This window comes from Loa loa (assembly GCF_000183805.2).
Source record: "Loa loa unplaced genomic scaffold supercont3.605, whole genome shotgun sequence".
NCBI lineage: Eukaryota > Metazoa > Nematoda > Chromadorea > Rhabditida > Onchocercidae > Loa > Loa loa.
In genome coordinates this window covers 1-12,625 of record NW_018108785.1, presented here as the reverse complement: position 1 = coordinate 12,625, position 12,625 = coordinate 1, and the positions used below count along the sequence as shown (strand labels likewise).

Here is a 12,625-nt window from a genome sequence, read left to right as displayed (position 1 = left end):
GAGAGAGAGGATGAAGGCGCTACTATAAGAGTTGCAATAAATGTTCAATTTTCGAAATTTTCAACTTTTGAAAATTTATAAAATTTATAAAAACCTTTAAAAATTTATAAAAATTTGTAAAACAAAAAGATATGTTTTTTTTTTTCACCATCAAAAAATTATGTGTAAAATACATAATTGTATAAAAGTTTTCCTAGGAATCAAAATATGAAATCATAATGGAAAATATTTTCTTTCAAATATGGTAAAATACCATGAAAAAACATCTTGTACATTGTTCAAAATCAACAACTACAACTAATTAGGCATATTAATTATTTCCATTAATAAAATAGATTTCTTAAAAAAAACAAAAAAAAATTGATAGATCGATACTTTCTTCATTCGAAAATTACAAATATTTGAAGAAATTATTTGTAGAATAAAATATAATTAGTTTAAAAAAATAATTCCTTTATTCAAGCAGAAAAATGGTTCACGTTTTTTTTTTTTCATCTAAAACCAGTTACCGGTTGAATTTGATGTTCCTGTCCATGGAATAATCCTTTGATACTATGAATTGCAGCACGTCGAAAATCACCTTGACGAAATACGAAAAACATTATCACATTAAGTGAATTTAAGAAAGGTAAATATACGGAAACAATTACAATGGTTCGTGATTTTGTAGTTTCATCCAATATATAAATATATTGCACTATTGATGGTATCACAACAAGAACTATAAAATGAGGAAAATTTTAAATTAAGAAATGAATAAAAATGTATGTAAAACAGTTAGCTACAAACAGAATTTACTATTTAAATACTAAATAATTAGGAATAATTTAGTCATACATAGAAGAAATACTAAATAAGACTTTATTTTTGCAGAATTTATTTGTTGTCTAATTTTCTATCATAAATCTCAAAAACTATCATCGTTCTTCCTACTGTAAAAGAATTTGCTTGATGTCTAATTTTCTATCTTAAATCTCAAGAACTATCGTTCTTACTGTAAAAGAATTTGCTTAATGTTTAATTTCCTATCTTAAATCTCAAAAACTATCATCGCTTCGTCCCTACATGTAAAAACATTGCCATCATCGGAATTGTTTATAAAAATTTATGTGCCAAAAACATACAAATTGTAAAACAACAAGAGATCAATGCCGTTTGAGTGTATCGTTTTTGTTTTTTGAGAAAATTTGACAAATCACGATTAGGTGAATGACTTGATAGAAACTGTGCTCCGAATTTCCTGAAAGAAATAATGATATGATTAAAATTTCATTTATATTTTAAATTCAAAATTGTCAACATTCCATCTGTCATGAAAGGAGTAAAAAAAAAAAAATGATAATTAATAGAATAGATCGTTATATGTTTGTTTATGGTACAATTTTATTTTGTGTATTAATTCTTGTTGGAAAATGATAGAAATTACTGTTGACATGTCATCCTACTAAACAGTTTCAATATTAAGCAATTGAATATATTCCTGTTGTAGGATTTTGAAAGTATTTTTTAAACTTCATATATTTATGATAAATGATTTGTTTGGCTAAATTTATTCAATGAAAATATTGTTATGACAAATTTTCTTAAATTCATACTTTCTCAAAATGATCACCACAATGATCATAAAAGCAACACTCATCAATGAAGCAATACATCCCAATAGTAGTAAAGCTTTATAAAAGTAAGGTGAATATATGGCTTGTAATCTGGAACACAGTTATCTTTTTAGTTCGATTTTAAAAATAAAAAAAAAAATTCAAGTTTTATTTTGAAAAATATCAGATTACAAGTAGCTCCAGTCGATTTACAAAAAAAAAACAGTGTTAGAGCTAAAATAACTGTTTTATTTAAAATAATAAATTTACTTATATGTTACTTACAAGCAAAAATTAGATATAGTTCTAGCTGGTTCAATGTATGTTGCAACGGCAGTTATAGTTATTACAATGATTGTTGTTAAATATTGTATGATAATTAATGAATAGCTTATTCGTGTATTATGAGTAAAGTAATATATTGGGAATGCTATAACAGAAAATCTTTCCACGCTATTCATAAATAAACTCATTCCATTCAGAAAATATGCTGTAATCAGAAGGATAGGCACCTGAAATTTTATTTTGTTAAATTTAAACAAAATTTTTATAAGCCATCATAATCGTTTTTATTCTTTAAGAAAATAAAATATGCTTTTAGAGAGTGAATAATCTCCTCCAATTGTATGGCAATAGGCTTCAATATCTTAATAGGTTTTAAATGCATACAGTAGAGGAAATGATTACAGAATCCATTAATTAAAAACATTAACTGAAAAAAAAAGGAAGAAACGCATTAATTAGAAAAGAATCCATCAATTAAAAAAAGAACCCATTAATTAAAGAAAAAAAAGAAATCTAAAAAGAATCAGAATTCACAAATTAAAAAAGAATCTATTAAGATTTTATATCGTTTTTCTTTCTGTTTTTTTTTTTCTTTTTTGTTTTTCTGTTTAAAGTTTATAATTAAAAAAATAATTTCAGGAATTTTTTCCAAAATAATAAACTAACATTCATTGCGCAATAATGATGATTGATATCCCATTCTCCAACACTGGTATCAATTAATCTTTTCATTCCCAGTAATATTGCACCAATTCCAGTAAATCCATTGTTGAAAGATATAACACCAAGAATTAAATACGAATCCCTAAATTAATGATTGATTCCTAATCTTTTCTTGATTAATGGGTCATTTTAGCTTCTCCATTTGCAGCAAGGATCATGTTAATAATAAATTCCATTAATTTAAAAATAAACTTCGATCAAAACATTGAACGTATTAGCTTATCAAACATTGATAAGAACAATCTCATCTTGTTTTTCCTACTTACTTATCCGTGCCGCTGCTCTAGTGTCAAATATTTTAATCCTCGTCGATCATCCAGATCACTTGTTTGGAAACATTATTTTAAATACTTAAATTTGTCCACATGATATTCTCTCCCTTCCCCCGCTCTTTGAAATTTCGTCCATGAAACTGTTTACTAAACTATATTCGATGATTATTTTTTTTTTTTTTACAGTATTATGAGATAAATGGATTGATGACCTGAGTGCTTTATTCGTTATCACAAGTAGAAAGACGGGAATGTTGATTAAAGTGAGCACTGTACCAATAGCCAAATAAGCATAGGTACGTAAAATATAATTTATTGGTGATAATGCTACACCACCTTTTAGTACAGTGATATTATTCACAGCTTTAGTTGCAACTTCGGTAATACCAGTAAGATCCATAGACATGAAAAGATAAGATGGAATAAACTATCATTAAAATAATTAAATGAATTAGGAAAAAAAAAAACTGTTCAATTCTATTATATGTGACATTTTTCTGTAAGATAAATAATATCCACTGAATAATTATGATAAAAGTTAAAATTTTTTTTTTTATAAATTTAATAAAATTGTTGACATTCCTTTTCTCAAAATTTCTGTTTATGCGAAATTTTCGAAAATTCTGAAATTACCAAATAGCATTAAATTTATTTTGATATGAAAAAAAAATTTTTTTTTTTGATATCAAAATGATTGAAGTGTGAGGAGTAATACTGTTAATTATAGCAAATATTAAAAATTATATAAAATTTGGTTGAAAAAAAAATGGACAATATTTATTGTAAATTTAAAAATATTTATAGGATATTCATTAACATCATGCATAGAAATAAAGGAACAAATAATATTCTTGTTGACAATTAACATCACCATATTGTTGTATATGTTCATCATTTTACATGTACGCTTCACAAATATGTCAATTCTTGTTAATTGCGAAACGATTCAGATGCTTCCCCATTCAAGAAGATGGATTATCCTGAGTACCAAAATCATTTTATAGATCTACATGAACTGGGCCTATTATTTGAAATATGGAGAGAATAATTGGATTTTTTTTTCCTTACTAATATTGCAATTAAATTTGTCCTATTGATATTGTAATAATTTTTGGCCTCATTATTGTATTAATCAACTTATCGGAGTAAAGATTTAATTATTCAAGTTTAAAGTTCTATTATCTAAGTGTGAGAAGTAAAGAAAATACATCAATTGACAAGATGAAACAGAACTCAAAGAGGTAAAATTAATCCTACTTTTATCATGATCAAAAAAGCAATCGTCCATAATTGGTACCATGCGTTTGGGGAATGAAAGACAGAAATGATAAAAAGTGTAAGAATTTATTGGTTAATCAAGAAATATTAGATTGTTAGAAGGGATAGTTACCTCTAAAAGATAATTAATTCAATATGAAGAAGGATGGAAAGTTCGTGTCATTTTTTTTTTTTTTCAGAGAGAAAAATAAATTTACCTCAAAAACTAGACTGGTCTTGAGAAAGACAGAAAATATTCGTGCAGAGAGATTAAGAAAAGAATTAAGTGATGAAAATAAGTTGATATTGTTTGAAAGAAGAAAGGTACTCATGAATGGGATATATAAAAGTATATATTAAAAAATAAAAAAAAAAATACGTTGAAGAAATCATCTTCAAAGCAAATTCACTTAGAAAAGGAAATGGGAAGAAGCATTATGATTTGTTAAAACAAAAACGAGGATTATGAGATCGATTTAGATGAATCCTAATTTGGACGCGGAAGAATGCTTATTTAGCAATTGTCACAAAATGCGCCATTTATGAGATTTTTTAATAGAAGGGATAGATGAGATGTGTTTATTACGCTAGAAAGAACGAATAAATGGAGAGGATTAAACATAAGATGAAATCAAATAGTAAACAGAGGAATGACTTTAACTGAATTAGTCGAGAAATTGGTGACAAATGAGTAGATGTCCAGAAATAACAGTAGAATTTGATGGAAATCCAAAAATTGTTGGGTTTGTTTATAAAGCAATTTGAAGAGACAATTGATAGAAGGAATGTCTTCCTTGTAGAGCTATAAAAAAAAAAGAAAAAATTGTGTCAATTTTTCGGAGCGATACGATAGCAAGCAAAAATGAATAATGAAATTATACAATACGTTACAGGAAGAAAAAGAAGAAATATGATTGTATTAACGAAACTTAATGAACGTTCTCTTCCAATTAAAGAATTAGGGAATAATATAATAACAAATTAGCTACGGATTAGCATAACTGGAAAGTTACCGGATTATTCCTAAGTAATCTGGTAAAAGAGAAATTAGGGAAACCTGAATGGTGACAGAAGATACAATAATATTCTTGAAAAAATATATAAATGTTACAGAATTCCTAAAAATCATAGGGAAAAAGTGTGCAATAAGTTGGATAACGAAGCCTTCTGTAGGATTTAGATCAATAAAAATACCGAAATGAAATTTAAAAACATCATAGGTATCATAAGTACAATGTTGAGATAGCAGAAAAGAGTGCATGCAAAAGTACTGATAGATTGCTATGGTGGATTGGGCCAAATTAGCTAAATTAAATGACTGCTATGGTGGAATGGGCCAAATTAGCTAAATTGGATGACATACTCACAGGTAAAGTAGCCAAGAAAAATTGTTAGTGAAGAAACTCGAGATGAGATTTGTATAGCACTAGGATTGATGACTAACACGGAAATATTATCTGCGACGAAGACGACAATCACGGATAAAAAAGATTTCCATCGTTATAGAAATTAACCCGGACCATTTTATTTTTCATGAAAATTGCGGCAAAATTATCTGGAGGAAAATTGAAAAGTGCGACAGAGTTTATGAAAGATGAGATTGCTCATCTCTGCTAACTAAGAACAAGCAAAAAGCTGATAGTGAGAATGATCCGGTCCGAAGTATCTCAGGGCGTTATTAAAAAGTGGGGGTTGAAGCATGAATTGATGGCCTTCAGATGAGCCTCAGATGATTTCGATCAAAAGTAACGGATTACGCCTATTTTTGCCTGTAGAGTTGCAGAGTTGATCGTAAAGCAGTACTGCTAAAGGGTGTTTCACTCCGTCAATATAACTTGAATCGAAATCCAGCGGACGTACCGGATACCACATGGAAGAGCAAATTAAGTCCATTCTTAGAAAGCTCTATGAAAATTGTAATAGGTGGAACGCCAAATTCTTTGAATAGCCAGAATTTCCATCTTATCCACCAAAAAGGATGGCGGTGAGCAGAACCTTTAGGAGAATCAGAATAGATCTTCTTGGTCTTATGTTGGTGAAGGGTCAACGGAACGATAACAAAGCGCTGGGGTGATTCTATTCACGTACCCAGTCACAAGAACTATTCACGTAGAAGCTATGAAAAGCATGTTTGCTGAGATTTTCATGCAGGCGTTTAGGAGATTTGTTAGCTGAAAGCGATGTTTAAATTTTGTTTTTAACAACGTAAAGAATTTCATGACTTTATTGTAGCTTCCAAATTAGTATAAGAAAGTAGCAAGCAAGAATAAAAGCAACTGAAATGGCAATTCATTACCCCAGGAGTTCTATAGGAAGATGGTATTTATGAAAGGATGATTGTAATAAAGATAATTTAACAGAGAGCAGGAAGGATCTCATGGAAGAGGGAAAATTCATCACTATGATAACCGAGATTGAATTCTCGATAAATGAAAGACCATTGATAGACTATAAAAAATGAAGTGATAATATTATATACAGGGAATTTCTTGTAGCCTGATTGTAAAGATGTGGAGAATTCGCTGCAATATAAGAATAATTTACAGGAGAATGACAAACCGAAGATTTCGAATATGATATAAGACCGATCCGCATTGAAGAACCGGTACTAGGATACGCTGAGAAAGTTATGTAAAATATGGAAAGAAGAGTATTTAGAAGAATTAAGAAATAGAAAGCGAAAAATTGCATAAAACCTTCGTATACGATCTATGCCAATCAATGATAATGAAAGGATATTTATTGAAAGGAGAAAGCCTTAGAAATTCTTGGAAAATGAATAGAGTGGAAAAACTGATCTAGGGTAAGGATGAGTATTATTGGTCTACTGTCATGTGCATGTTGAATGGCATCCGGTTCAACCATGCTGTGGGACCCATCTATAGAATATCTCTGGCTCTGAAATTCCAGACTCAATATTTTTTCTCGCCTTTCGAGTATCGCTGATATCGTAAATGGACATTAAGGAACGGAAATACAGTTTATTGAAAATTGGCGTCGTTGTGTTGTATGTATCATTTTACCCTGTGTAACTAACAAAGAGCGCAACACCAATATCTTCACAAAGACGTAATTCTTATAATCTTAATACGGTACCAGTGGCCCCCATCTATTGCAAGAAAACGGTACCCGGGAAAACCGAAACGATTGTTTTATGGGATTATTTGATTTTAAATCAAGTAATTCAATGTAAATATCTTATCATTTTTTTTCTGGTTATTCACATCTCTTTTCCTTGGAGAGTTCAGACCTTATCGATATTTGACAATCTTCCGCGCCTCAACCTCAATTCACATTCGTTTGAATTCTTACTTTTGATTTTGGATAAAGTTTGTATTAACTGTGACCGATTACTATAACGATCACCGTCATCTTTCATTACGGTTACCATCAACGTCATCTTTTATTACGGTCACCATCACCGTCATCTTTTATAACGGACTATTTTCCTTTCTAGGATTCAAAGTCGTCCGTACCACTGCTCTTTTCAAATATTCTATTCGTTCATTTTTTGCTTTTCTTCGACAAGCAGTGGATCCTGATCACCAAAATCATTTTGCAGTACATATGAACTGGATTTGTTTGTTGAAATATCGAGCATAATTGAATCTTTTTTTCTTCTTATTGATATTATCATTAAATCTGTCTTAGTGATATTTTGAGTCCGTTACTGTATCAACCAACTTATTGGGAAAAAAATGATTTAATTACAAAAATTCGAAGTTCTATTATCTGAAAGTGAAAAGCAAAGAAAACTAAAGAAATCGACTGGAAGAAACAAAAAATCAATATTCTTATTCTTTGCTATGATCAAAAAGACAAGAACACTAAATTCGAAAACACTAAATTCGCTCATTTTCACAAAGTCATAAAACGTTGGAATTTTAAATAATATTGCCTATACAAAAATGAAAAAAAAAAAAAAAACCTGATTTAAATTCTGCGATCTCCAGATTCATGTTTGATGATCGTAGATTCAAGTATTTGAATAGTATTATATTCAAAGAAGGTTACTTGCAAATTTTCGAGAACAAAAACTAGACATGATGATGATTTATAATGCTAGAATTTTGGAATTCAGTAAAATTTATTATTTTTCAAAATCACTTATTTTCTCAAATTATTAATGGATAATTTGCATGTCAAATGATGAATATTTTCAATTGGACTCAAAAAAAAAAGAAAAAAAAAACTAACCATGGCTGTATTAGTTACTTAGCAAAAAAAAAGTATGAATGCTCCTTGGAGGTCTGTTAGCAATTCATTCATCCTTTTATATGCCATTCAAATCTTATCATGTTTATATCTAAATTACAATATGCATTAAAACATGCCAAGTTTATGTCGTTTTAAATTTAAAACTAATAATAATATTTACGCATATTAATGTCGCACGAACTGTTTATATGAATAAAATCTCAAATGAAAGCCATAAAATTTTCTTATTTAAACTGAATTTTTTGTGTCATTTTTTTCCACTTAAAAAAAATTACTTTAAAAGGATGAAAAAAAAGAGCAAAGCACACTTCATTTATTGCATCTTTCTTTACTTATCATTATTTGAATACTACAAATTTTTGTGAGAAATATTTTTTCTAGTAAGCGATAATTTTATAGCTATCAAAATACATAATCTGTACAATGAAATTATAATAATTCACAAAGATGCTGTTGTCAAAGCTTGATTATCTGAGTTGAATAGTTTCAGCAACAATATATTTGATACTTATTTGTGTAGGAGAGTGACCAAAGAACTTCTTTATTGACAGGATAATATGCAGATCTATTTAAACAATAATACTGACCAAGCCAATTGACTTTAAATTTGATAATAAATGGACAGTTGGATTAAGAGCAGAGATACCAGGAAATTCCCTGTTAATAACGTTGATGTGGCGTCCAATCAAAAAAAGAAAATAAAAAAACCTTCTTTATTTTTGGATAGGCTTATGCATGTTAAGAAACGAGAGGCAGTGATATTTTAAGCAATTGCTAACAAAGGCATTTCTAAACAAAGGCATATGCTTAGACATAAAGGAAAAAACATGGGAATTAAAACGGGAAATAAATCTAAGGAATGTAAATTTAAACAAATATGTGAGATAAATGGTAAACCATGAATCATGGAAAACATTCCTAATTTTATTTATATAATTATAAAATTTATTTTAGTTTTTCGCGACTTTCGCGACAGATGCAGTAATACAATAAGTATAAAATACCGGAGAAAAGTTCGTTTCTTATTTTCGGTTAAATTGAAAGAGAAGTTAAAAAAATTGAAAAAAAACATAGCTGAAAATTGCAATAACAAATGTTTCGGGCTATGCAATTGCAGAATTTATTTAAATGTATGGATGGGATACATTCGAATATATGTTAAAATTATTATGCGACATTTATAAGAGTTTCTTATTAGTATCTGAAAAAAAAAATTTAATGTTCAGCAAACATTTGCATATCATATGTTGCATATCATATCATATGTTATCATGTTCTTTATCATACTATAACCGTATTGCATGACCTATTCACGTGTGCTTAGTTAATTACATTCGGGCATTAAATCTGATTTGTGAGCTAAAATGTATGAATTTTTGCAAGCATGAACAGTGGTAGCTACCTTTATCAGAAAAATGAATATGATAAAATCTGCAAATAATTTATCTTATTCATCCTACACTCAAGTTTAGCTGCCATCTGATCGAGTTTAACAGGACCCGAAAATAGTTACAAATATGAGGTGAATATGCAAATTAATCAAAATGAAAGGATTAATTAGAAATTAGAATTAAACAAAATTAATTTAAGAATTAAATGGAATTAATTTCATACCCTGGAAACCCTTCTAGGATAATGAGTTTATAATTTGTATGCTTATTTATTAAGAAATCCATTAAATGTTATTTGGTTTCAAAGGCATTACTAATTTCCATTTCCCTTAATTGATTTAAACAATTTAATATTTTTGTTTCCATTATTAAATTATTAAAGTGTTTCGATACATTTAAGGTATTTCGACACATATTTCCAACACCTTCCAACACCATTATTAAAGTATTTCGATGCAATGCAAATTATAATGATATTTCGCCATAACTAATATTCGATTTAATCTACTTCAGTGAGGCTGTATAATACTACTAAAGTCAGCCAAAGCTCATCAATATTATTATTGTCCAAAAATAAGAAGTTAAACTCATTTTCGGAAATTGTACCTTTGTTCTACGCATTCTGCATGGATGGTACATTTCTGCATGGGTTACTGCATGAATAACATATGTATAGCGTTTTTCCGCACACGGATGTGTTTCCGCATAGTTGCTTCTCATTCTTGGACGAATAGATTGAAGGATGAATTGATTTTTCTTTGATTGTTAGAATTTCATTTAAATCCTTTTCCAAATATATAGTTAGTTCCATTTAACAACTTAACATGTCTTGATTTTAGACAACTATAACTGGATGATAATATCCAGACTAAAAAAAAAAAAAAAAAAAACTAGCTAAAAGATGATTGTTAATTCAATGTTTCCCAAACATTTATTTGGGATCAATCTAAAGATTTCAAACTCCTTTAAAAAAATTCATGTTTACAGTACACGAAATATTCAATAATTCTCATTTCACACAAATTTATCATCATATCATCATTATCATTACAATCATTAGATTGTTAATATTTTACAGGACACTTTATATTCCATAAAATCAAAAAATGCGAAATAATCAACAACAATTACGGAAATGTTATTGTCATAATGCCAATGAACTATCCAAAAAATTAATTAAAAAAAAAAATAGTTATGTGAGCTGAGTTAGATTAGTCAATGGATAAACAGACACTCTTGGTGGTTGTTGTGGGAAATACTTGTCTAGTTTGAGCATCACAAAGATTCGACGTCGAATGAAAGTATGAGCCATACCAAAAATGAACGCATGGGATAGTCCGCTGATTGATGCGCATAACTGAATGAAAAATGCCAATGCTTTGATGAACTGAAATAATCAAAACAATATTAAAAGTATTTTCCATCTGATTTTTATTAAATCCTATTAAAAGACAATTAAACACAAATCATCGTCTCATCATTTCTCATTAATTTGATGCTTATCAAATAAAACAGTTGTCTGATTACCTATAAATATGGTGAAACGTTTTTTTTTTTTTTATTTTCTATATGTCACATATTCTTTTAACGACAACTAAATGAAAGCTAATCAGACAATTCTTTGATTTATAGTTTTGTAAATTAAAAATTCGAAAACTTAATTCAGACTCAATTCTTTGTGCACAACCGTTTATTCCCCCCGGCACAACACCAAATACTGCTGATACGATAAGAACATAAAATGATGCTCGGCTTGCCTGTAATATTTGAATTATAGCATACACTTGAATGACTATAAGGAATGCTTGGAAACTTTTCAAATAGAATTCGGATAATTTGGAGAATTGATTTGCATACATCTCATCAGTTATTTTCCAAAACCTTCAAAATTACCCATTTATCCTCTTTTTTTCGGACAATAGTATTATTGCCGATTGCATTTCGCATTTTCCTCGTTTTGAGCAACAGTGCAACGACGATTGTCAATAAACACGATAGTAAATTGACAACCATATTGGACATTCCCCAATAGGTGCGAAATGACTAAAATGTCATGAATTACACTATTTGATAGTAAATTATTAGATATTATTTTATAGGAATTGTTCAAAATTTTTTCTTTTGGGCGTTCCCGAAATAAAATATGATGAACTGTTAGCTTACATCGTCTTTGCATCACTTAGTTCAAACAAAAACTTTAAACAGTGATAAAGTGATATATATATATATATATATATACCACGTAAACATCACAAGTGTTACTTGAAGTTATTTGATACCTCAGAAGTAAAACAGGCAAAATTGCTGCAGCCGGGTATCGGTTTTATACCATTTGATAAAACAAATATCAACGAAAAATCGAATCCTGCCATCAAAAGCGAAAATACGAAGCCACCAAATAAGAGACTGAAAATTTGCGAATTTCCTCACGGAACATTGAAAATAACTGTTGAAGTATTAGAAAATATTTGATATCGTACTGATTTTTAAGGGAATGAATAACTTTTGTTCCGAAATTATTAATTTAAGGAATTCGAAAACTTTTGCCTGATCGTTTTACGTACGGCATCTTTGTCATTACTGATAACTCAGAAGAATGCGACTGATTGCATTGTAACATTCTCGAAGGTATATTATATTCCATATATTATGAATACAGAATCATTATAGACGTACGGTCTTTTTTTCAATGAATAATACTTCATAGGAGCCGAAAGAGCCCAAATTCGATCTAATGCGATCAAAGTAGTTATCGTACAACCACTCTTCATAAGTGCAGCTGGAGTGGAACCAAAACCGAGTACGATATATTCGTTATAGTGGTACTCTTTGCCTAAAAAATCTTTTTACAACATTAAAAGGATAGAATTCCTGCAATTCATTT

The 12,625-nt window shown here is 29.0% G+C and overlaps 4 protein-coding genes across 4 annotated transcripts; 1 reads left to right on the top strand and 3 right to left on the bottom strand.

Moving 5' to 3' along the window:
- Positions 1–491: 491 nt before the first annotated feature.
- LOAG_08450 (hypothetical protein) lies at positions 492–3,281 on the bottom strand (the record flags this gene model as incomplete). The annotated part of the gene is made up of 5 exons (XM_003143982.1): positions 492–721; positions 1,125–1,240; positions 1,881–2,107; positions 2,547–2,685; positions 3,088–3,281. 5 exons carry the CDS (start codon positions 3,279–3,281, stop codon positions 492–494), a joined length of 906 nt encoding a protein of 301 aa, XP_003144030.1.
- Positions 3,282–5,779: 2,498 nt separating this feature from the next.
- LOAG_08449 (hypothetical protein) lies at positions 5,780–6,120 on the top strand (the record flags this gene model as incomplete). Its single annotated transcript, XM_020447707.1, has 2 exons — positions 5,780–5,817; positions 5,916–6,120. The coding sequence occupies 2 exons, from the start codon at positions 5,780–5,782 to the stop codon at positions 6,118–6,120; spliced, it is 243 nt and encodes an 80-aa protein (XP_020302092.1).
- Positions 6,121–6,237: 117 nt separating this feature from the next.
- Positions 6,238–7,532, bottom strand: LOAG_08448 (hypothetical protein; the record flags this gene model as incomplete). The annotated part of the gene is made up of 5 exons (XM_003143980.1): positions 6,238–6,303; positions 6,542–6,580; positions 6,692–6,750; positions 6,961–7,030; positions 7,383–7,532. 5 exons carry the CDS (start codon positions 7,530–7,532, stop codon positions 6,238–6,240), a joined length of 384 nt encoding a protein of 127 aa, XP_003144028.1.
- A 3,401-nt stretch (positions 7,533–10,933) lies between these two features.
- Positions 10,934–11,128, bottom strand: LOAG_08447 (hypothetical protein; the record flags this gene model as incomplete). The annotated part of the gene is made up of 1 exon (XM_003143979.2): positions 10,934–11,128. A coding segment is annotated over one exon (195 nt), but the record flags the coding sequence as incomplete, so codon positions are not given.
- Between the last annotated feature and the right edge of the window lie 1,497 nt (positions 11,129–12,625).